This window comes from Erinaceus europaeus, chromosome 12, assembly GCF_950295315.1.
Source record: "Erinaceus europaeus chromosome 12, mEriEur2.1, whole genome shotgun sequence".
Classification (NCBI taxonomy): domain Eukaryota; kingdom Metazoa; phylum Chordata; class Mammalia; order Eulipotyphla; family Erinaceidae; genus Erinaceus; species Erinaceus europaeus.
In genome coordinates, this window is record NC_080173.1 from 13,010,662 (window position 1) to 13,033,342 (window position 22,681).

General features: G+C 44.8%; 1 protein-coding gene across 6 annotated transcripts in view; it reads right to left on the reverse strand.

Annotated features, from left to right (window-relative positions):
* Window positions 1-14,615, reverse strand: part of RNF157 (ring finger protein 157) — a 107,505-nt gene extending 92,890 nt beyond the window's left edge. For 3 of the 6 annotated variants that reach the window (XM_060202801.1, XM_060202802.1, XM_060202799.1), the window contains exon 1: window positions 14,325-14,615. In XM_060202801.1, coding sequence (XP_060058784.1) covers window positions 14,325-14,412 — 88 coding nt within the window. In that variant the 5' untranslated portion in view covers window positions 14,413-14,615. The remainder of the gene's footprint in view (window positions 1-14,324) is intronic. The other 3 variants (XM_060202800.1, XM_060202797.1, XM_060202798.1) reach the window with 2 other exon arrangements.
* Between the last annotated feature and the right edge of the window lie 8,066 nt (window positions 14,616-22,681).

Sequence of the window (22,681 nt, forward strand, 5' to 3'; positions counted from 1 at the left end):
TTCCCTCTCTCATTTAATTAACAAATATTTTTAAATGAGCATGTGAGTCAGTGACCATAAAATATCAGTCTACTTATGTATATTTTTACAAAATTTTTTTTTAGTGAAAGGATCAATATTGGCAACTCTTTGAGAGTCTATCTTTCTTATGTAAAGTTAGTCCTCCGAAGAATTATATTCTCAGGGAGTCTGGCACTAGTCCAGTGGGTTAAGCGCACGTGGTGCAAAGCACAAGGACCTGCACAAGGATCCCGGTTCGAGACCCCGGCTCCCCACCTTCAGGGGGGTCACTTCACATGTGGCAAAGCAGGCCTGCAAGTGTCTATCTTTCTCTCCCCCTCTGTCTTCCCCTCCTCTCTCCATTTCTCTCTGTCCTATCCAACAATGACATCAATAACAACAACTACAACAATAAAAAAGGGCAACAAAAGGGAATAAATAAATACAATATTTTTTAAAAAAGAATTATATTCTCTCTCAGAAGGCTAGAAATGAACTTATCCTATGACTCTGCAATTCCTCTCCTGGGGATATATGCTAAGGAACCAAACACACCCATCCATAACGATTGTGTACACCTATGTTCCTATCAGCACAATTTGTAATAGCAAAACCTAGAAGCAACCCTGGTGTCCAACAACAGATAAGTGGCTGAGTAAGTTGTGGTCTGTAAACATAATGGAATAAAACTCAGCTATTAAAAATGGTGCGTTCACCTTCTTTACCTCATCTTGGATGGAGCTTGAAGGAATCATGTGAAGTGAGATAAGTCAGAAAAAGAAGGATAAGGAGTTGGGCGGTAGAGCAGTGGGTTAAGCACACGTGGTGCGAAGCGCAAGGACCGGCATAAGGATCCCAGTTCGAGCCCCCCGGCTCCCCACCTGCAAGAGAGTCACTTCACAGAAGGTGAAGCAGGTCTGCAGGGGTCTTTCTCTTCCTCCCCCCCCCCCGCCCTCCCCTCCTCTCTCCATTTCTCTCTGTCCTATCTCACAATGACATCAACAACAATAATAACTATAACAACAATAAAAAGGGCAACAAAAAGGGGAAATAAATAAATATTAAAAAAAGAAAGAGAAGGATGAATATGAGATGATCTCACTAATAAGCAGAAGTTGAAAAATAAGAACAGAAGGGAAAATACAAAGCAGAACTTGGACTGGAGTTGGTGTATTACACCAAAGTAAAAGACTCTGGGGTGGTAGGGGAGGGCTCAGGTCCTGGGACATAATGGCAGAGGAGGACCTAGCGGGGTTGAACTGTTATGTTATGTTGTGTTGTGTTGTGTTGTGTTGTGTTGTGTTGTGTTGTGTTGTGTTGTGTTGTGTTATGTTATGTTATGTTATGTTATGTTATGTTATGTTATGTTATGTTATGTTATGTTATGTTATGTTATGTTATGTTACAATCATGTACAAACTATTGTATTTACTGTTGAATGTAAACCATTAGTCCCCCAATAAAGAATTTTTTTTAATAGCTGAAATGTAAAAGGCTGACATGCAGAGTACTGGCAAGGATATAGAGTAACTATACTCTGTTGTTAGCAAATACAAATTTTAAATATCAAAAATATATGCATCGTCTTTTTGGGGGGTGGGCAGTGGCCCACCTAGTTGAACACACACATTACAATGTGCAAGGACCCAAGTTCAAGCCTCTGCTCCCCACCTGCAGGGGGAAGTGTCCCTAGTGCTGACGCAGTGCTGCAAGCATCTCTCTTGCTCTCTTTCTAGCTCCCCTTCCTCTCTCAATTTCTCTCTGGCCTATGAAATAAATATTTAAATTAAAAAATTTTAACTTAACTAGTCACCAGTGTTATCACTGGGGTTCAGTGCTTGCATGATAAATACTCCCAGTGGCCTTTCATTTGTTTTTATATAGACAGCAAAACAAACAAACAAACAACAACAACAACAACACAAAACAGAGAATTTGAGGGAGAGAGATGGAAAAAGAGACACCTGCAGCACCATTATACCACTCATGAAGCTTCCTTCCTGCAGGCAGGACATGGAGCCAGAACCCGAGTCCCTTCAAATAGTAAAGGCTGGCTTTGCTGCATGCACCTCTCAGCCCTTATATTCTCTCTGACACCTTTTGAAAATGGACCCTTTTTAATTTCAGCTTCTGATTATTACTTGTATCCGAAAACACAACTGTTTTTTGTATGTGGACCCTGTGCCTGCAACTTTTCTAAGAGACTACTTCCAACAAATTTCTTTTTTAAGGATTTATTCATTCATTTGTTCATTAATGAGAGGGAGGGAAAACCAGAATATCACTCTGGTGTATGTGATGCCAGGAATTGAACTTGGGAACTCATGCTTTAAAGTCCTATGCTTCATCTGTTGCACCACCTCCCAGGTTACTCTAATAATTTATTTGTTTGCTTATTTATTTATTTATTTGTTTATTTATAATAACCAGAGCAGGGGGGGCTGGGTAGTGGTGCACTCAGTTAAGCGCACATAGTACTATGTGGAAGAACCTCCACAAGGATCCGAGTTCAAGCCCCCACTCCACACCTGCACAGGGACTCTTCACAAGAGGTAAAGCAAGTCTTCAGATGCCTGTCTTTCTCTTTCCCTCTCTATCTCCCTTCCCCTCTCAATTTCTCTGTCCTATCAAGTGAAATGGAAAAAGAAAAAAAAGGCCACCAGGAGCAGTGGATTCATAGTGCTGGCACTGAGACCCAGCAATAACCCTAGAAGCAAAAAAAAAAAAAAAAAACTAAAACAACAAGAACAACAAAGCCAGGCATCATTCTGGTATATGTGATGCCAGGGATCAAACTTGGGACCTCATGCAAGCAAGTCCATTATGCTGCTACCCACTGCACCATCTCCTGGGCCACATAAGTTCTTTTTAATTTTAATCTTGAACATTCTGTATATAGGACCATATATTGTAAATAAAAATAATTTTATTTCTTCCTTTACAAGATTACATTTTAAATGCCATAAAAAAGGGTTGAACAACACGGAAGATGCCACAGTAAGTTCAGTGCTGGATCACAGATAATGGGGTCCTGAGTTCTATCCCACGCAGCACATGTGCCAGAGTGATGCTCTGGTTCCCTCTTCTCCCTCTCTCTCTCTCCCTTGCTCTCTCATTAATTAATAGGTATATATACTTTTTCCATTTTATTCTATAGGACGGAGAGAAATTGAGAGAGGAGGGGAAGACAAAGAGAGAAAGATAGACACCTGCAAATTGGTCCAGCCTCTGTGGAGAACAGTCTGGGGAACTCTCAGAAGGCTAGAAATGGACCTACCCTATGATCCTGCAATTCCTCTCCTGGGGATAGATCCTAAGGAACCCAACACATCTATCCAAAAAGATCTGTGTACACATATGTTCTTAGCAGCACAATTTGTAATAGCCAAAACCTGGAAGCAACCCAGGTGTCCAACAACAAATGAGCAAGTTGTGGTATATATATGAATACTACTCAGCTATAAAACATGGTGACTCCACCATTTTCAGCCAATCTTGGGTGGTCCTTAAAAAATTCATGTTAAGTGAATTAAGTCAGAAACAGAAGGATGAATATGGGATGATCTCACTCTCAGGCAGAAGTTGAAAAACAAGATCAGAAAAGAAAACACAAGTAGAACCTGAACTGGAATTGGCCTGTTGCACCAAAGTAAAAGACTCTGGGGTGGGGGTGGGTGGGTGGGGAGAGTACAGGTCCAAGGATGACAGAGGACCTAGTGGGGGTTGTATTGTTATATGGAAAACTGGGAAACGTTATGCATGTACAAACTATTGTATTTACTGTCAAATATAAAACATAACTCCCCAATAAAGAAATAAAAAAAGATACCTGCAGACCTGCTTCACTGTTTGTGAAGAATCCCTACTGCAGGTGGGGAGTTGGGGCTCAAACCTGGGTCCTTATACATAGTACTATGTACACTTAACCAGGTGCACCACAGCCTGGCCCCAGTATATCTTTATAAAACAAACAAACAAAAACAAAACAACCTCACCTGGGAAGGTATCTGATCTGCCATGCAATCCAGGTTGGAGGCTGGCCCCGCTGGACTGGGGGAGGTTCTGGGGCTCTGGTGCCAACCCTCCTCTCTATGACTCTTTCTATCTGAAAAGGTTGGCCAGGATTGGTGAAGCCCCAGCAACAGTAAAAAATCAAATACATGAATAAAATGCCAGATAAAAAGTTGGGAGGTTGGGGAGCCAGAAGCTCACACTTGTATGACTTCACTGAGCCATTTCTTAGAGAGACAGGGAGAGGGAGAGATACTACAAACCTGGGCTACACACAATAGGTAGAGCACGTGGTCTACCCAGGAGCTATCTCTGGCCCTGACCTAATTTTTTTTAAATTTTCTGCCTGATGATAGTAGTTAGAATCTCCAATATAATATGAAATGATAAAAGCAGAATTCTTGCTTGTTCTTCATCCTAACATTAACGAAGTCTACCTTTTGCTAAGTATGATGATGATGGTATGGTTTAGTTTTCCCTCCTTTATCAGGCTGTGGAAGTCTTTTCTATTCCTGGTTTGGTGAGGGACTTTTTGCTTGCTTGTTTTTGTTTTTCAAATGGTGGGTGTTAGATTTTTGTCAAATATTTTGTCTGTATCTACTAAGATGATTATGTGATTTGTTCTTTACTCCACCTCATCAATTCATGTATTAGCACTAACTGACCACCACCACCACCCCCCCCCACACACACACACACACACATTAAAGCAACCTTGTGCTCCCAGACTATCTCCAGCTTGGTCACAGTGTAGCCTATATTACTATTTAGCTCTGTTTACTTGCACACTTCTGACATGAGATGATAAGTGATGAAACTTTGAAAATAATCTAATTTTTATTTATTTTATTATTTTTAAAAGTATTTATTTATTTATTCCCTTTTGTTGCCCTTGTTTTATTGTTGTAGTTATGATTACTGTTGTTATTGATATCGTCGTTGCTGGATAGGACAGAGAGAAATGGAGAGAAGAGGGGAAGATAGAGGGGGGAGAGAAAGATAGACACCTGCAGACCTGCTTCACCATTTGTAAAGCGACTCCCTGAAGGTGAAGAGCCAGGGACTGGAACCAGGTTCCTTAGGCCAGTCCTTGTGCTTTGCGCCCTGTGCACTTCATCCGCTGCGCTACCACCTGACTCCCTATTATTATTTTTTAACCAGAACACTGCTCAGCTCTGGCTTATGGTTGTGCGGGGGATTGAATCTGGGACTTCAAAGCCTCAGACATGAGAGTCTCTTTGCATAACCATTATGCTATTTCCCCCTGCCCAATAATGTAATTTTTAAATAGTGATCTTTAAGAATGTACATTTTAGTGGTCTGGGAGGTGGTGCAGCGACTAAAGCATTGGACTCTCAAGTATGAGGTCCTGAGTTTGATCCCTGGCAGCACATGTACCAGAGTGATGTCTGGTTCTTTCTCTCTCGCCTATCTTTTTCATGAATAAATAAATAAAATCTGGGAGTTGGGTGGAAGAGCAGCGGGTTAAGTGCATGTGGCGCAAAACGCAAGGACCGGTGTGAGCCCCCACTCCCTACATGCAGGGGAGTCACTTCACAGGTGATGAAGCAGGTCTGCAGGTATCTATCTTTCTCTCCCCCTCTCTGTCTTCCCCTCCTCTCTCCATTTCTCTCTGTCCTATTTAACACCAATGACACCAATAACAACAACAATAATAACTACAACAACAATAAAAAAAACAAGGGCAAAAAAAGAGAAAATAAATATAAAAAATAAGTAAGTAAATAAATAAAATCTTTTTAAAAAAGAATGTACATTTTAGATATTTTCAGTTTTCATAGCGTAACACTTTTTCTTTTCTGATTTTTTTTATTGGGGAATTAATGTTTTACATTCAACAGTAAGTACAATAGTTTGTACATGCATAACATTCCCCAGTTTCCCATATAACAATACAACCCCCACTAGGTCCTCTGAATCCTTCTTGGATCTGTATTCTCCCCACCCACCCACCCCAGAGTCTTTTACTTTGGTGCGATACGCCAGCGTAACACTTTTAAAACATTGATTTGTTTAGTGAGAGAAGAGGGGAGGATAGAGAGAATCCGAGAATCTGCTACAACACGGCAGAACTGGGGACAGAACTCAGGGCATCCTAGGCAAGTCTACTACTCTACCACTGAGCCGTCTCCATGGCTACTGCAGCATAAGTGCTCTTGCTACAATTAGTTAAAAGCTCAAGCTTGGGGCAGGGCAGACAGCATAATGGTTATGCAAAAAAAAAAAAAAAAAAAACTTTTATGCTTGAGGTTCTGATGTCCCAGGTTCAACTTCACCTACAGCATTCTTCAGTGCTCATGAAGCCTTTCCCCTACAGATGGAGATCAGGGGCTTGAACCCAGGTCATTGCACATAGTAATGTATCCACTCAACTAAGTATGCCACCAGCCAGTCCCATGGCCTAAGGAATTTTATCCACATGGATGTCTCTTTCAAGAGATGGATAAGCATGCAGAGACCAACCACTTCTACAGCACATGCACCTCTAGAGACGCTGGGTGTGATCCCTGGCACCCCATAAAGTGGTGGAACAATGTTCTGGTCTTTCTCTCCGAGTCATAATAATAATCATAATGAGAGTTGGGCTGTAGCGCAACAGATTAAGTGCAGGTGGTGCAAAGCTCAAGGATCCCGGTTCAAGCCCCCGGCTCCCCAACTGCAGGGGAGTCGCTTCACAATCGGTGAAACAGGTCTGCAGGTGTCTATCTTTCTCTCCCCCTCCCTCTCTTCCCCTCCTCTCTCCATTTCTCTCTGTCCTATCCAACATCAACGACATCAATAACAACAATAATAACTACAACAATAAAACAAGGGCAACAAAAGGGAATAAATATTTTTTTAAATCTTAAAAAAAATAGTAATCATAATAAATATGCCACCACCCCTGCAAAGTCATACCACTGTTAAATAAATGATGGTGGGTCTTTAAAAGAAGCAAAGCCTGGGAGCCAGGAGACAGCTCACCTAGTGGAGCACACACTTTACCGTGCTGGGGGATCCTGTTAAGAGTCTCTGATCAAACCACCACATGGGTGCACCATGCAAAGGGGAAGCTTCAGGAATGGTGGAGCGTGCTGTGATGCTTCTGCTCTCCCCATCTCCCTTACCCTCTCTCTGGGGGGGGGGGGGAGGGAAGGGTAGGGAGGGGGAGTCTGCTGGAAGTAGTGGAATTATTCGAGTGCAAAATCCCAGCAAAGCCCTGGAGGCAAAAGAAGGAGAGGAAGACAGAAGAGGAGTCTGGTGGTGGAGCACCCAGTTAAGCACATATGGTATGAAGCGCAAGGACCCGCACAAGAATCCTGATTTGGGGAGTCAGGCAGTAGTGCACTGGGTTAAGCGCATGTGCCGCAAAGCACAAGGACCTGCATAAGGATCTCGGTTCGAGACCCAGCTCACCACCTGCAGGGGAGTCGCTTCACAAGCAGTGAAGCAGGTCTGCAGGTGTCTCTCTTTCTCTCCCTCTCTGTCTTCCCCTCCTCTCTCCATTTCTCTCTGTCCTATCCAATGACATCAACAACAATAACTACAACAATAAAAAACAACAACAAGAGCAACAAAATTGAATACATAAATAAAAATAAAAATAAAAATGAATCCTGATTTGAGCTCCCAGGAATCAGGTCTGCTGGTGTCTATCTTTCTCTCTCCCTCTCTAACTCTCCTCCTCTCTCAATTTCTAACTCTCCTCCTCTCTCAATTTCTCTCTGTCCTAGCCAAAAAAATGGAAAAAATGGCCACCAGGAGCAGTGAATTCGTAGTGCTGGCACTGAGCCCCAGCAATAACCCTAGAGGCAAATAGAGAGAGAGACAGACAGAGAGAAAGAGAGACAGAGAGAGAGAAGCAGGAACAGCAGCAAAGATTTTGAAATATTTTAAAGCATGTATGACTTCTAACTCAAAATTCACAGTGGTCTGGGAAGTAGGGCAGTAGGTAAAGCATTGGACTCTCAAGCATGAGGTCCGAGTTCAACTCCTGGCAGCTCATGTACCAGAGTTATGTCTGATCCTTTCTCTCTCTCCTCCTATCTTTCCCATTAATAAATCAGAAGTTATAAAGGTAGAAATAAATTGCAAAATAATATCTTTCTATGCTAATGTAGATATACTATACAGAAACATATGCCCACCATACTTCGTGTTATTTAACATGTATCAATTAACAAAGCTAAAAACCACCTAAAAACATATATATAACACTGCTTCAAACAGTAAAAGACTAAAGAAAACCTCCCAAATGTTTATCAATAGGGCCCTGTTTAAAAATGATGGCATGGGGAATCAGAGAGATAGCACAATGGTTATTCAACAGACTTTCATGCCTGAGGCTCTTAGTTCAACAGGTTCAATCCTCAGGACCACCATAAGCCACAGCTGAGCACTGCTCTAGTAAAGAAGAAAAAATGATAGCATATGTACAGAAAGAAATATTATAAAGGGGCTGGTGATGGCATATCCAGTTGAGTGCACACGTTACCAAGCAACAGGACCCAGGTTCAAGCCCCCAGTCCCCACCTGCAAGCCTCCTGAGCCTCCTGCTGCAGGTGTCTCTCTTTCCCCCATTCTCTGTCTCCTCTCCTCTCCATTTCTCTATGTCCTATCGAAATAAAAATAAACAGATGGCTAAAATTTTTAAAAGAAATATTATAAATTCTTTTTTAAAACCAAAGAAACTCTCCAATATAGAGAAAATCACACACACACACACACACACACACACACACACACACACACACGGCCAGTATTTCTGGAAGTGAAAAAAAAAACCCAACAAGATACAGAACAGTCTAAAATAACAAACTATACTTGCACTTACACAAGTAACTCTGGACGAATTCTAAAGAAACCTGAAGTTGTTACGTGGGATGCATATGGAGGATGCGGGTGGAGGACGTGGGTGGACGTGGTGAGAACAAGACTTTCACTGCATGAGCCACGGGGCTGTAGTATTTATTTAAACAATAAGTCATTATAAATACTTTAGGCTATTTTATTTTCTAGCTATCTTTTTTTTTTTTTTGGTGGCTCCTTTTTCATTTAGATAAACACAGAGACAGAAAGACATAGACACACCGCAGCACCTTCCACATGGTTCTGGGGATTGAACCTCGTGTCTGCGTGGCGAGGTATAGGCCCTATCTGGTGAGCTGTCTCTGGCCTCAGCTAGTTCTATCATAAGTAAACGAGTAAATAACTAAATAAAGCCAGTGAGATACCTCACTTGGATAGTGAACTGCTTTGCCTTGTGCATCACCCAAGCTTACATCCGGCCCCCATGGCACTGACGGAAACTTGGGTGCTGTTCTCTCTCTCTCCTCTCTCTACCTCTGCCTCTCTGTCTCTATCTTCAGAGAAAGAGAGAAAGAGAAAGAAGGAAGGAGGGGGGGGGAAACAGGGAGGGAAGGAAGAAATCTACAAGCCCAAGTTCCCACTTGAAATCGCCTGGTCGGCCTCAACAACTTTCGAGGCTTCCAGCTCAGAGTGCGTACAGGGACCTGGAGGTAGATCAGCAGGTAGAGTGCACGCCTTCCGCATGTGTGGGGTTTTGAACTGACACTACATGAATGCACCAGGGACACCATTCTGGGAACTCCATCGATGGTAGAACTGCGCTTTGGTAACTCTCTCTCTCCTCTATCCTCTTCCTTCCTTCCCTCCCTCCCTCCCTAACCTATCTCTCTCTCTAAAAATAGAATAAAAATGGGCCAGGGAGGCAACTGAGGGCTGTTAAGCATGTTCATTGCTCTGGGCTCACTACCCAGCACTGGAGTTTTTTAAAAAGCACATATAAAACTAAGGAATTTATTTAAGAATACGAGAGAGAGGTAACTGCTGCTGACAACTGTGGTCATTACTACAGGGATGGATCGTGTTGCCTTTTGAAACAGCTACTATATTGCATAGGCAGTGGTTTCAGGGACTTCCATGGGCCGGAGGGCTGGCTGGCTGTCCCTAGCTTAGCCGTGCAGGTCACCTGCAAGAGCTGACTCTGCTATTTGTTTTGTTCTACTGTCAGTGCTCAAGCTAAGGAACTTTCACAATGATCCATTCAAGGAGGAATTCCCTCCAGGGACAGGTCTCTAAGTGTTGTACCAGTTCTAATGTCCAACATCACCACCCTCCCACAAATGAAAAGGGACGAGATCCAAAATTCAAGTCAACTCCTCGTGAAAGGCAGATGCTAATACATTAGTGAGAAATTCACTAATCTGCTGGTGGCTCTGGGCACACGTGGGTTCCTTTCCCTGGGCCTCCAGGTTCTTACAAAATGAGTGCGTCTTGGGCCAAATTTCTTTCAGGTCTAAAATAGCATCATCCCATAAAGAGTTAGGTCAGTTTAATGATTGAGGGTCAGGAGATAGCTCACCTGCTAGAACACAACCTACAATGCAAGAGGCCCCTGGCTTCATGTGCCAACATCTCGTGGAAGCACCATGGACAGCACCGCTAGAACTCCATGGATGATGGAGCAATGCTGTCTCTCCCTGCCTCCTCTCTCTGAAAAATAAAGAGCAAGAAATTGGCTTGGGAGGCCAGTAAGAGGCATGTCTGAGGGCCTGTGCCTTCCTAGCATGTGAGATGAAGAGTGGGAGATGCACCTAATTAGAACATAAAAAAAATCATGCAAAATGTCAATGTATAATGGTTTGCTAATTGGGCCATGGATAGTCTGATTCCTGTTTTCTGGGCTATACCTTCAACATAAGGAATTTGATCTACTTGCTATATTGATGTATCCCAAAAAACCTCACTTAAATAACAACAATAATAATAACGATAAACAACAAGGGAAACAAAAGGGAAAAAATAGCCTCCAGGAGCAGTGGATTCACAGTGCAGACACCGAGCCCCACCAATAACTCTGGAGGCAAAAAAAAACAAAACACTTCACTTAAAAAAATGAATGACACGGGGCTGGGAGGTAGAGAACATAGTGTAAAGCGCAAGGACCAGCGCAAGGATCATGGTTCAAAGCCCCCGACTCTCCACCTGCGGGGGGAGGTCACTTCACAAGCGGTGAAGCAGGTCTGCAGGTGTCTGTCTTTCTCTCCCCCTCTGCCTTCCCCTCCTCTCTCCATTTCTCACTGTCCCATCCAACAACAGCAGCAGCAGCAACAACAACAGCAACACAATGGGAAAGAGATGGCCTCCAGGAGCAGTGGGTTTGTTGTGCATACACTGAGCCCCAGCAATAACCCTGAAGGAAAAAAAGACAAGGCTTAGGTAAGCCTCGGTTGAGTGGGAAGGAATATTTGAGCTCACCCAGTAGAGCGGGCCTCACCAAGCACAATGGCCCAGACTTGAGCCCTGGCAACACAGGGGAGCACCACGGATAGCAAGCAGCCTGGGAAGCTCCACACAGGCTGATGCAATGCTGCGTCTCCCTCTCGTAATTTATTTTTCTTTGTTTACTTTTTTGTTGATAAAGATATTTATTTAGTTAGTTATAGAGTCAGAGAGAAATTAAGAGGGGAAGGGGAGATAGGATAGGGAGGGAGAAAGAGCCACGTCTGCAGCCCTGCTTTACCTCTCTGTGAAGCTTTCTCTCTGCAGGAGGGGGCTAGGGTCCTTGTGCACTGTAATGTATGCACACTACTGGGTGCACCACCACCTGACACACATGCATATACATTTCTTGAGAATAAAAAAGTCAGGGGAGTCGGGCAGTAGCGCAGCGGGTTAAGGGCACATGGTGCAAAGCGCAAGGACCGGTTTAAAGATCCCGGTTCGAGCCCCTGGCCCCCCACCTACAGGGGAGTCATAAGCGGTGAAGCAGGTCTGCAGGTGTCTGTCTTTCTCTCCCCCTTTCTGTCTTCCCCTCCTCTCTCCATTTCTCTCTGTACTATCTCTCCATTTCTCTCTGTACTATCCAACTCTCTGTATATCTATATGCAGCAGCTATAATAACTACAACAATAAAAAACAAGGGCAACAAAAGGGAAAATAAATAAATATTAAAAAAAGGAATTTTAAAAAGTCACCCTGGCAGTAGTGGGGGGATGGACACTGAGTGTGTTGAAGAGTTTTAGTTTGCATCACTTTCCTTTGATTATCATCACCCAAGATTCACATTTGGATTACTATCCTCTGAGGAACAGTCTTCTAGAGATTTGCCTGAGCCAATTCCCCTACGTGAGAGAGAGACTACTCCTCTAAGACAGCAAATTCTGTCTACTGAAAACTCCATGCTCAGCAAAGCACGCTTCCTAGTCTGATCAATAAAAGCTAAGAGACTTCAGGAAGGGGAAAAAATATCCACAAATACTTGTGCATAATTTGCCTATTAAAAATCAAAACTGGCGCGCTTCCTTTAGCACTAATTTCCTTTAGCCATAATTAGCGAGAGCTTTATTAGAAACGAGTAGCCAGAGCTTCATCTCAGACTGCTCTAAAACAGCTCTTAACCATATTCATCTCTGCCAGGACTCATTCTTTGGCACGGAAGCAGTGAGAGACACAGTTCTGGCAAACACTCCACAGAGTGCAGGTTTATTGTCTGGTCCCCGCTTTCACCTGGCACAAACCAGATACACTGCTGTGAAATCGGCTCATCTCATTAAGCAGGTCTTTATTCCACCTCTCCAATTCTGACACCTCGCCAAGATCACCCAAACCCTCTTCAGGTGCTAGGACAAACGAAAGCAGGTAGCCACGGGCCCACAGAAGAAAAGCCAGTAATAATAATAATAATAATAATAATAATAATAATGAGAAGGAGGAGGAGGAGAAGGAGAAGAAGCGGGAGTGGGGGTGGTGAGCGGCAACGCAGCGGGTTAAGCACACGTGGTGCAAAGCACAAGGACCCACAGAAGGACCCCGGTTTGAGCCCCCGGCTCCACATCTGCAGCGGAGTCCCTTCACAGGTGGTGAAGCAGGTATTCATGTGTCTGCCTTTCTCTCCCCCTCTCTGTCTTCCCCTCCTCTCTCCATTTCTGTCTTATCCAACAACAACAGTGATAACAATAATAACAAGGGTAACAAAGGCCAAAAAAGGGGAGGGAATGGCCTTCAGGAGCAGTGGATTCATAGTGCAGGCACCGAGCCCCAGCAATGACCCTGGAGGCAAAATAATAATAATAATAATAATAATGCAGAGGAGACGGTCCAGCACCAGCAGTTCAGAAGTGGCTGTGTCTACCCCCCAACTCTGCACTATTCCAGCCTTCAGGTTCATGATTAGTCAACAATTTGTTTGACTCTGTATGTTAACTCTTTTTCAGCAACCAGGTCCCAGATGCTACCATGATGCCAACCGGACTTCCCTGGACAGACAACCCCACCAATGTGTCCTGGAGCCCTGCTTCCCCAAGTCCTTCCCCACTAGGGAAAGAGAGAGGCAGTCTGGGAGTATGGATGGACCTGTCAACGCCCATGTTCAGCGGGGAAGCAATGACAGAAGCCAGACCTTCTGCAACCCACAGTGACCTGGGTCCATGCTCCCAGAGGGATAAAGACTAGGAAAGCTATCAGGGAGGGGATGGGATGCGGAGGTCTGGTGGTGGGAATTGTGGGAGTTGTACCCCTCTTATCCTATGGTTTTGTCAATGTTTCCTTTTTATAAGTAAAAATTACAGAAACGACGTGGCTGTGTCTGATCCATGTGTGTTCCTCTCTCCTTGGCTGTCACGGCCTCCTTCGCCTGCAGTCTTAAATGCTCCCAACCCAGGAGCAGGAGATGGTGACTTTATTATTTTGTTTAAGCTGCAAGCATGATTCTAAAGACAGATGTAAAACTTCTCTGCGATGTCACCCCCTCTGCCCTCTGTCTCAGCGCGGTCCCCATTCACCAGCCTACTCTGCGGCTACTCCGGCAAAGGGACGGACAGGGGGACTCGGTTACTTGGGCTCCGGGACATTCCTGCCAAACGTGTCTTGCCTTTCGCTGGGACAGCCCCCCTGGGGGTGATTTCTGGCCTCCGCCCTCCAGCAGGCGAGGCCGAGGCAAGCTGTTCCCGGCGCTGCCACCTAGTCCCAGTCGCTCCCCGCGCGGGATGCGGCGCACAGGTGCGTGTGTCGGAGCCCAGGCCGCCTCGCCTTCCCCGGGCCCCGGGCTCCCGCGAGAACTGGGGGGCGCGCGGGGCCACACGGGGTGCCGCGCGCCCCCGCCGAGCCGCAGCCCCCGCAGTCCCCGCACCTCGGCCGCTCCGCGTGCGCGCGGGCCGCCCACCCCCGGGCCCCTCGTCCCAGACCCCGCGCCCTCCGAGGACGCGCCGGGAGTCCCCGTGCCCCGCTCGCCGCCACCCGCTCTCCTCAGCCGCGGCGCGCCCCCCGCGCCGGCCCGGCCCGGCCCTCACCGGACTTGGGCGGGTAGCGGTACACGGAATTGGACGGGATGTCCACCTCCTCCACGCCCGCGTGCTGCCGGCTAGTCAGGGCCCCCATGGCCGCTGCGCCCGCGCCGCCCTCGGCCTCACCGCGGCCGCTCGCCCCGCGCCCCGTGCGGGGGTCGGCTGCCCGCCGCGGCCCGCTGCGCCCGGGCGCCTCGGCTGTGGCGGCTGGGAGCCCCCGGCGCGCCGCGCACCATCATCCGCCGGACCCCGCGGCGGCGCCTGTGCCGAGGGCGCGGCGGGCCGGGCCGGGCCGGGGGCGCCGCCGCCTCAGGCCGCGTGATGTCAGCGGCCGCGGGTGCGCGGGGTCCGCGGCGGCCTCGGCCAATGGGGAGGCGGGGCGGGAGCGTCCGCGCCGCACCAGCCAATGGGCGGCGGGATGCGGGGAGCGGCGGCGCGGGCGGCTCGCGGGCCGGGCTCGGGGCCTCGCGGCGGGGCGGGCGGGGGCTGCGGGCAGCGCGGGGGAGGCGGCGGGCCGGGCCCGGGGCCCAGCCGACCCGGGAGCCGCCTCCTCCACCCGGAGCTCCAGCCCCTTTGTGCAGAGCATCCGAAAGCCGCACACTGCTGGCCGGCCTGCTGCAGCCCCGCACCCCAGCATGTGCAGAAGTCGAGGGTTCGAAGCCCCGCAGGGGGACGCCCCCACCGTGACCCTGGGGCGGGGGGCTGGAGCAGACAATTACGCGGCTGGCCTCGACCCAGGGCGCCCGGGAAATGGGCTCATCATCCCTGCCAGTGGCCCGCTAGGAAGACGTCGTCACCCTGTTTACTTTCTCTCCGTCTCTGCCTGTCTCTCCCCTGATGTCTGCACATGCATGGGCCTCTTGGGCAGCTCAGGGAGCCCTGAAGTTAGGAGAGCATCAGCCCGAGATAAAAATCAAGACATTCCACCCTCTGGTCGCATCTTTCGCAAACTTTGGAAAGGCCTGCATGCCCAGAGAGTCAGCACAGGGCTGGGGCGGGGTGCACCTCCTGGTGAGAACAAACACAAAACAGTGGGAAGCTTGGAGAGGCAGAAGATGTCATTCCAGAACTTAATGACAGGGATTCATGTTTTTTAACCCTTTTATTTTATTTTGGAGCTGGTGTTTTCTTCTGAGAGGCCGGACCTATCAGCAAAAAATTTAACCTTGGGTAAGAATCCAGGCTTGAGCCCGCACCCGCCCGTCTCTGCATAGGAGCACCATGTGCAAGGGAAGCTTCAGGCAGGGTGGAGAGGGGCCGGGTGGTGGTGCACCTGGTTGAGTGCACGTTACAGTGTGCAAGGACCCAGGTTCAAGCCCTTGGTCTGCAGGGCTGCAGGTGTCTCTCTGTCTCTTTCCCTCCCTACCCCTCCCTTCCTCGTGATTTCTGGCTGTCTCTATCAAACAAATAAAGATAATTAAAAAAAATTTTTTTTAAAAAAGGAATGGTAGGGAGTCGGGCGGTAGCGCAGCGGATTAAGCGCACATGGCGCAAAGCGCCATGACCGGCGTAAGGATGCTGGTTCGAGCCCCCGGCCCCCCACCTGCAGGGGAGTCTCTTCACGATGAAGCAGGTCTGCAGGTGTCTATCTTTCTCTCCTCCTCTCGGTCTTCCCCTCCTCTGTCCATTTCTCTCTGTCCTATCCAACAACAACAACAGCTATGACAACAATAATAACTACAACAAGGGCAACAAAGTGGAAAAAAATAGCCTCCAGGAGCAGTGGATTCATTCGTAGTGCAGGCACCAAGCCCCAGCGATAACCCTGGAGGCAAAAAAAAAAAAAAAAAAAAGGAATGGTGGAGATGCACATTCATGCCTCTCCTCTAGCTGGTTCAACCTCCTTCCCTGCCTCTCACTCTCTATCTTAAACAGAAATGTAAAAACGTCCAGGGAGGTAGCATGATAGATAGGTGCTCTGGTAATACACCAAAGTAAGATTCTGGGGTGGGAAGGGTGGGGAGGGTTCAGATCCTGGAACATGATGGCAGAGGACCTAGTTATTGTTATGTGGAAAAGTGGGAGATGTTATGCATGTACAAACTATTGTATTTACTGTTGACTGTAAAGCATTAATCCCCAATAAATTAATAAAAAAAAAAAAACAGACGTGTGATCCGGGAGGTTGTGCAGTGTGGATAGAGCATCGAATACTCAAGCATGAGGTCCCAAGTTCAGTCCCCGTCAGCACATGTACCAGAGTGATGTCTGGTTCTTCCTCTCTATCTCCTCCTATCTTTCTGGTTAATAAATAAAATCTTAAAAAAAAAAAAAAAAAGATGGTCCTGAGTTCAGTCCCCAGCATTGTATGTGCCAGAGTGATTCTCTAGTTCTGTCCCTCATAAATAGATAATAATAAATAGATTTTGGGGGGAAGGGTGGCACACCCAGTAAAGCTTATACATGACCCTACAAAAAGACCCTGATTCAAGCAATTCCCTCCATTCCCCTCAGAGGGGAAGCTTCAGGAGTAGTGCTATAGGTGCCTCTCTCCCTCCCTCTCTATTTCTGTTTATAAAAAAGAAAAGGAGAGAGAGAGAAAAAAAGAAAAAGAAATTTAAAGAGGAAAGAGTTCAAGAAAGGTGGAATCATGATTCAGGCACAAAGTTCCAGCAAAAGCCCTACTGGCAAAACAAACAAACAAACAAAAAACAGCTAGAATGTGACTTCAGCAACAGTCAGAATGTATTTTTCAGTGTCTAGCTCCCTTGCTTAGGTTTGCAAATAATTTCATAGGGCAAAACTCTTCCTAGTGATATGCTATATGTCTCATGGCTTCCTTCCAGCAGTAGCCAGTAGACTGGTGGGACTGTTTCACCGACTGCCTTGGTTTCCTCCAAGGCCCCCAGGAAGAAGGAACAGAAGGCACACATCTGGGAGTTGGGTGGTAGTACAGTGGGTTAAGCACACGTGGCACAAAGTGCAAGGACTGGCATAAGGATCCTTGTTCGATTTCCTGTCTCCCCACCTGCAGGGGAGTCGCTTCACAGGTGGTGAAGCAGGTCTTCAGGTGTCTGTCTTTCTCTCCCCCTATCTGTCTTCCCCTCATCTCTCCATTTCTCTCTGTCCTATCCAACAACAATGACAGCAATAAAGCAATAATAATAACTACAACAACAATAAAACAACCAGGGCAAGAAAAGGGAAAAAAAATAACCTCCAGGAGCAGTGGATTCATGGTGCAGGCACCAAGCCCCAGCAATAACCCTGGAGGCAAAAAAAAAAAAAAAAAAGTCACATGTCTCTGTAATTTGGGAAAGGTTACAGGAGAGTCTACAGGAGAGTCTGTGTTGCAGGGTGAATCTCTGACAAAGGGACAAGAAGAGAAGAAACCTTTCCCAAACACCAGGGCTCAGAGTCCTCCCCACGTGAGCTCACCCCTGCTCCTGACAGCTAGAAAGCTTGGGACAAACTTACAACAGCCATTGACCAGTGTCCTTTTCGTGCTCCTTTCAACCACACATGTCTCACCTCAAAATTACTGGGTAAAGGTAAAATGCAAGTCATGATGAATCTAAAATGACCCCCAAATACTGGGTTGTTGGAAAAGTCATGATGCATTTTTTCTATGTTTTCCTATGCAAAAATCTTATCATGACCTTGCCAACAACCTAATAGAAAGTCTTCAGCACATCAAAGGATACAATGTTGCTTTGTAATCTTGGGCTCTGTCCAGGAGGTTTTGTTCTCCCTACCCTCAGCTTTTCATTAAGGGGTTTTGGGGAAGGGATACCATCCCCTCTAAGGGTTTATCAGCATCCATGACTTTCTTTTTCCTCACCACTCAAAGTCAGGCAAAATCTGACTCAGTCAGAGAGATCAGTCATGTTACTTGCTAGAAATTATTATGGTCCCATCCAGCCTGCTCTGAGCCGGGGGAACAGGTTCATTAGCCATCTTGGATAATATTCCCCCAAGCCAGGCCAGTAAAAAACTCAACATGGATAGTGAACTGCTTTGCCATGTATGTGAGCCAGATCAGAGCCCAGCCCCTACTACAATGGAGGAAGAAGCTTTGGTGCTTTGGTGTCTCTCTCCTCCCACACACCAATCCTTTTCTGCTTCTATCAAAGAATAATAATAATAATAATAATAATAATAATAATAATAATCCCCAAACCCATAACTTGGTTCATCCTCTCACAAATGAATCATAATAGTGATAATGAGGAACAGAACACCTGCTATAACAGACATTTGTGGACTCTCAAAGCCAGGTCTTCTTTTCTTCTTGTCTTTATTTCTTTTATTCAATATTTATTTATTCCCTTTTGTTGCCCTAGTTGTTTTATTTTTATTTTATTTTTTTATAAATAATTTATTTCTTTATTGGGGAGTTAATGTTTTACATTCAACAGCAAATACAATAGTTTGTACATGCATCACATTCCCCAGATTCCCATTTAACAATACAACCCCCACTATGTCATTCATCATCTTTCATGGACCTGTATTCTCCCCACCCACCCACCCACCCCAGAGTCTTTTACTTTGGTGTAATACTCCAATTCCATTTCAGGTTCGACTTGTGTTTTCTTTTCTAATCTTGTTTTTCAACTTCGGCCTGAGAGTGAGATCATCCCATATTCATCTTTCTGTTTCTGACTTATTTCACTCAACATGATTTTTTCAAGGTCCATCCAAGATCAGCTGAAAACGGTGAAGTCACCATTTTTTACAGCTGAGTAGTATTCCATTGTGTATATAGACCACAACTTACTCAGTCACTCATCTGTTGTTGGACACCTGGGTTGCTTCCAGGTTTTGGCTATTACAAATTGTGCTGCCAAGAACATATGTGTACACAGATCTTTTTGGATGGATATGTTGGGTTCCTTAGGATATATCCCCAGGAGGGGAATTGCAGGGTCATAGGGTAGATCCATTTCTAGCCTTCTGAGAGTTCTGCAGACTGTTCTCCACAGAGGTTGAACCAATTGACATTCCCACCAGCAGTGCAGGAGGGTTCCTTTGACCCCACACCCTTTCCAGCATTTGCTGCTGTTCCCTTTTCTGATGTATGACATTCTCACAGGAGTGAAATGGTATCTCATTGTTGTCTTTATTTGCATTTCTCTGACAATCAGAGACTTGGAGCATTTTTTCCTGTGTTTCTCAGCCGTTTGGACCTCTTCTGTGGTGAATATTCTGTCCAAGTCCTCCCCCCATTTTTGGATGGGGTTACTTGTTGTCTTGTTGTTGAGTCTGGCAAGCTCTTTATATATGTTGGTTATTAAAATCTTATCTGATGTATGGCATGTAAAGATCTCCCATTCTGTGAGGGGTCTCTTGGTTTGGGTAGTGGTTTCTTTTGCTGTGAAGAAGCTTTTTAATTTGATGTAGTCCCATAGGTTTATACTTGCCTTAGTCTTCCTTGTAATTGGATTCGTTTCATTGAAAATGTCTTTAAAATTTATGCGGAAAAAAGTTCTGCCAATATTTTCCTCTAAGTATCTGATAGTTTGTGGTCTAACATCCAAGTCCTTGATCCACTTGGAATTTACTTTTGTATTTGGTGAAATACAGTGATTCAGTTTCATTCTTCTGCATGTTTCAATCCATTGTTTCCAACACCATTTGTTGAAGAGACTCTGCTTTCCCCATGTAATAGTCTGGGCCCCTTTGTCAAAGATTAGATGTCCATAGGTGTGGGGGCTCATTTCTGGACTCTCAATTCTATTCCACTGGTCAGTGTGTCTATTCATGTTCCAGTACCAAGCACTTTTGATGACAATGGCCCTATAATACAGTTTGAGATCTGGGAGTGTGATGCCTCCGGTTCTGTTCTTTTTTCTCAAGATTGTTTTGGCAATTCTAGGTCTTTTCTGGTTCCAGATAAACATTTGTAGCATTTTTTCTATTCTCCTAAAAAATGTGCTTGGGATCTTGATGGGGATAGCATTAAATTTGTAGATGGCTCTGGGTAATATATTCATTTTGATGATGTTAATCCTTCCAACCCATGAACATGGAATATCTTTCCACTTCTTTGTGTCTTTTTCAATTTCTTTGAGTAGTGACTCATAATTTTCAGTATACAAGTCTTTCACTTCTTTGGTTAGGTTTACTCCTAGATATTTTATTGTTTTTGTTGCTATAGAAAAAGGAACTGATTTCTGGATTTCAATTTCTTCTAACTTAGTGTTTGCATAGAGGAATGCCACTGACTTTTGAATGTTAATTTTATAGCCTGACACATTACTGTATTGCCTGATGATTTCCAAAAGCTTCTTGCTGGATTCCTTAGGTTTTTCCATGTATACTATCATGTCATCTGCAAATAAGGAGAGTTTGACTTCTTCTCTTCCAATCTGTATGCCTTTAATTCCTTGCTCCTGCCTGATTGCTATGGCAAGAACTTCCAACACTATGTTGAATAGTAATGGTGATAGTGGGCAGCCCTGTCTAGTACCTGATCTGAGCGGAAATGCTTCCAGTTTTTCACCATTGAGTATGATGTTGGCTGTAGGTTTGCTATATATAGACTCCACTATCTTGAGGAATTTTCCATCTCTTCCCATTTTTTGTAGTGTTTTGATCATAAAGGGATGTTGTATTTTGTCAAAGGCTTTCTCTGCATCTATTGATATGACCATGTGGTTTTTGGTCTTGCTTTTGTTGATGTGGTGGATCACATTGATTGATTTACGTATATTAAACCAACCTTGCATGCCTGGGATAAACCCCACTTGGTCATGATGAACAATCTTTTTGATATACTGCTGTATCCGGTTGGCTAGAATTTTGTTCAATATTTTCGCATCTATGTTCCTCAGAGATATTGGTCTATAGTTTTCTTTTTTGGTTGTGTCCCTGTCTGCTTTTGGTATCAGGGTGATGTTGGCTTCATAGAAGCTGGCAGGGAGTATTCCAGTGTCTCCAATCTTCTGGAAGACTTTTAAAAGCAGAGGTATTAGTTCTTCTTTGAAGGTTTTGTAGAATTCATTTGTAAAACCATGTGGTCCAGGACTTTTATTTTTGGGAAGATTTTTGATAACTGTTTCAATTTCATTAACTGTGATGGGCCTGTTCATGTTATCCACTTCCTCTTTACTTAGTTTTGGAAGTTGGTAGGTATCTAGGAAATCATTCATTTCTTCCAGGTTCTCTAGCTTGGTGGCATATAGTTGTTCATAGAAGCCTTGCATAATATGTTGAATTTCTGCAGTGTCTGTTGTGATATCTCCTCTTTCATTTACTATTCGATTTATTTGGGTCTTCTCCCTTTTTTGTTTTGTGAGTCTGGCTAAAGGTTTGTCAATTTTGTTTACTCTTTCGAAGAACCAACATTTACTTTCATTGATCTTTTGTATGGTTTTCCTATTCTCAATGTTATTTATTTCTGCCCTAACTTTAGTGATTTCTGTCCTTCTGGTTGCTTTAGGATTCCTTTGTTGTTCTTCTTCTAGGGCTTTCAGATGTGCAATCAGGCTGTTTATTTGTGACTTTTCTTGTTTCCTAATGTGTGCTTGTATAGCTATGAACTTCCCTCTTAGGACTGCTTTAGCTGTGTCCCAAATATTTTGATAGCTTGTGTCTTCATTTTCATTGAACTCTCGAAACATTTTGATTTCTTCCTTGATTTCCTCTTTGACCCAGAAGTTGTTAAGAAGTGTACTGTTGAGCTTCCACATTTTGGGACTGTTACTAATCTTTTGTTGATTGTTAAGTGTTAGTTTAATTCCACTGTGGTCTGAGAAGATGCTTGGGATGATTTCAGTGCTCTTGAATTGGCTGATGCTGTCTTTGTGGCCTAACATATGGTCTATCCTTGAGAACGATCCATGTGGATTTGAGTAAAATGTGTATTTCAGTTTCTTGGGATGAATGACTCTGAAAATGTCCAATAGTTCTAGTTTATCTATCTCTTCATTTAGCTCCCTTATGTCTTTACTGATTTTCTTCCTGGATGATCTGTCAAATTGAGAGAGTGGGGTGTTGAAGTCCCCTACTATGATTGTGTTACTATTAATATATTGCTGTAGCTCTTTCAGTAGAAGTCTGATGTATTTAGATGGCTTCTCATTGGGTGCATAGATATTAATAATTGTTAAGTCCTCTTGATTGACTGATCCTCTGAGCATTAAGTAGTGTCCATTCCTATCTTTTTTAATCTTATCTATTTTAAAGTCTATCATGTCAGATATGAGAATAGCTGTTCCTGCCCCTTTTTGTGGGCCATTGGCTTGTATGATAGTTTTCCATCCTTTCACTTTAAGTCTGTGTTTGTCTTGTTGAGTTAGGTGGGTTTCCTGTAGACAACATATTGTTGGGTTGTGTTTTCTGATCCATCTTCCTACTCTGTGTCTTTTAATAGGTGAATTCAGGCCATTGACATTTATTGATATCAAAGATTGAAGATA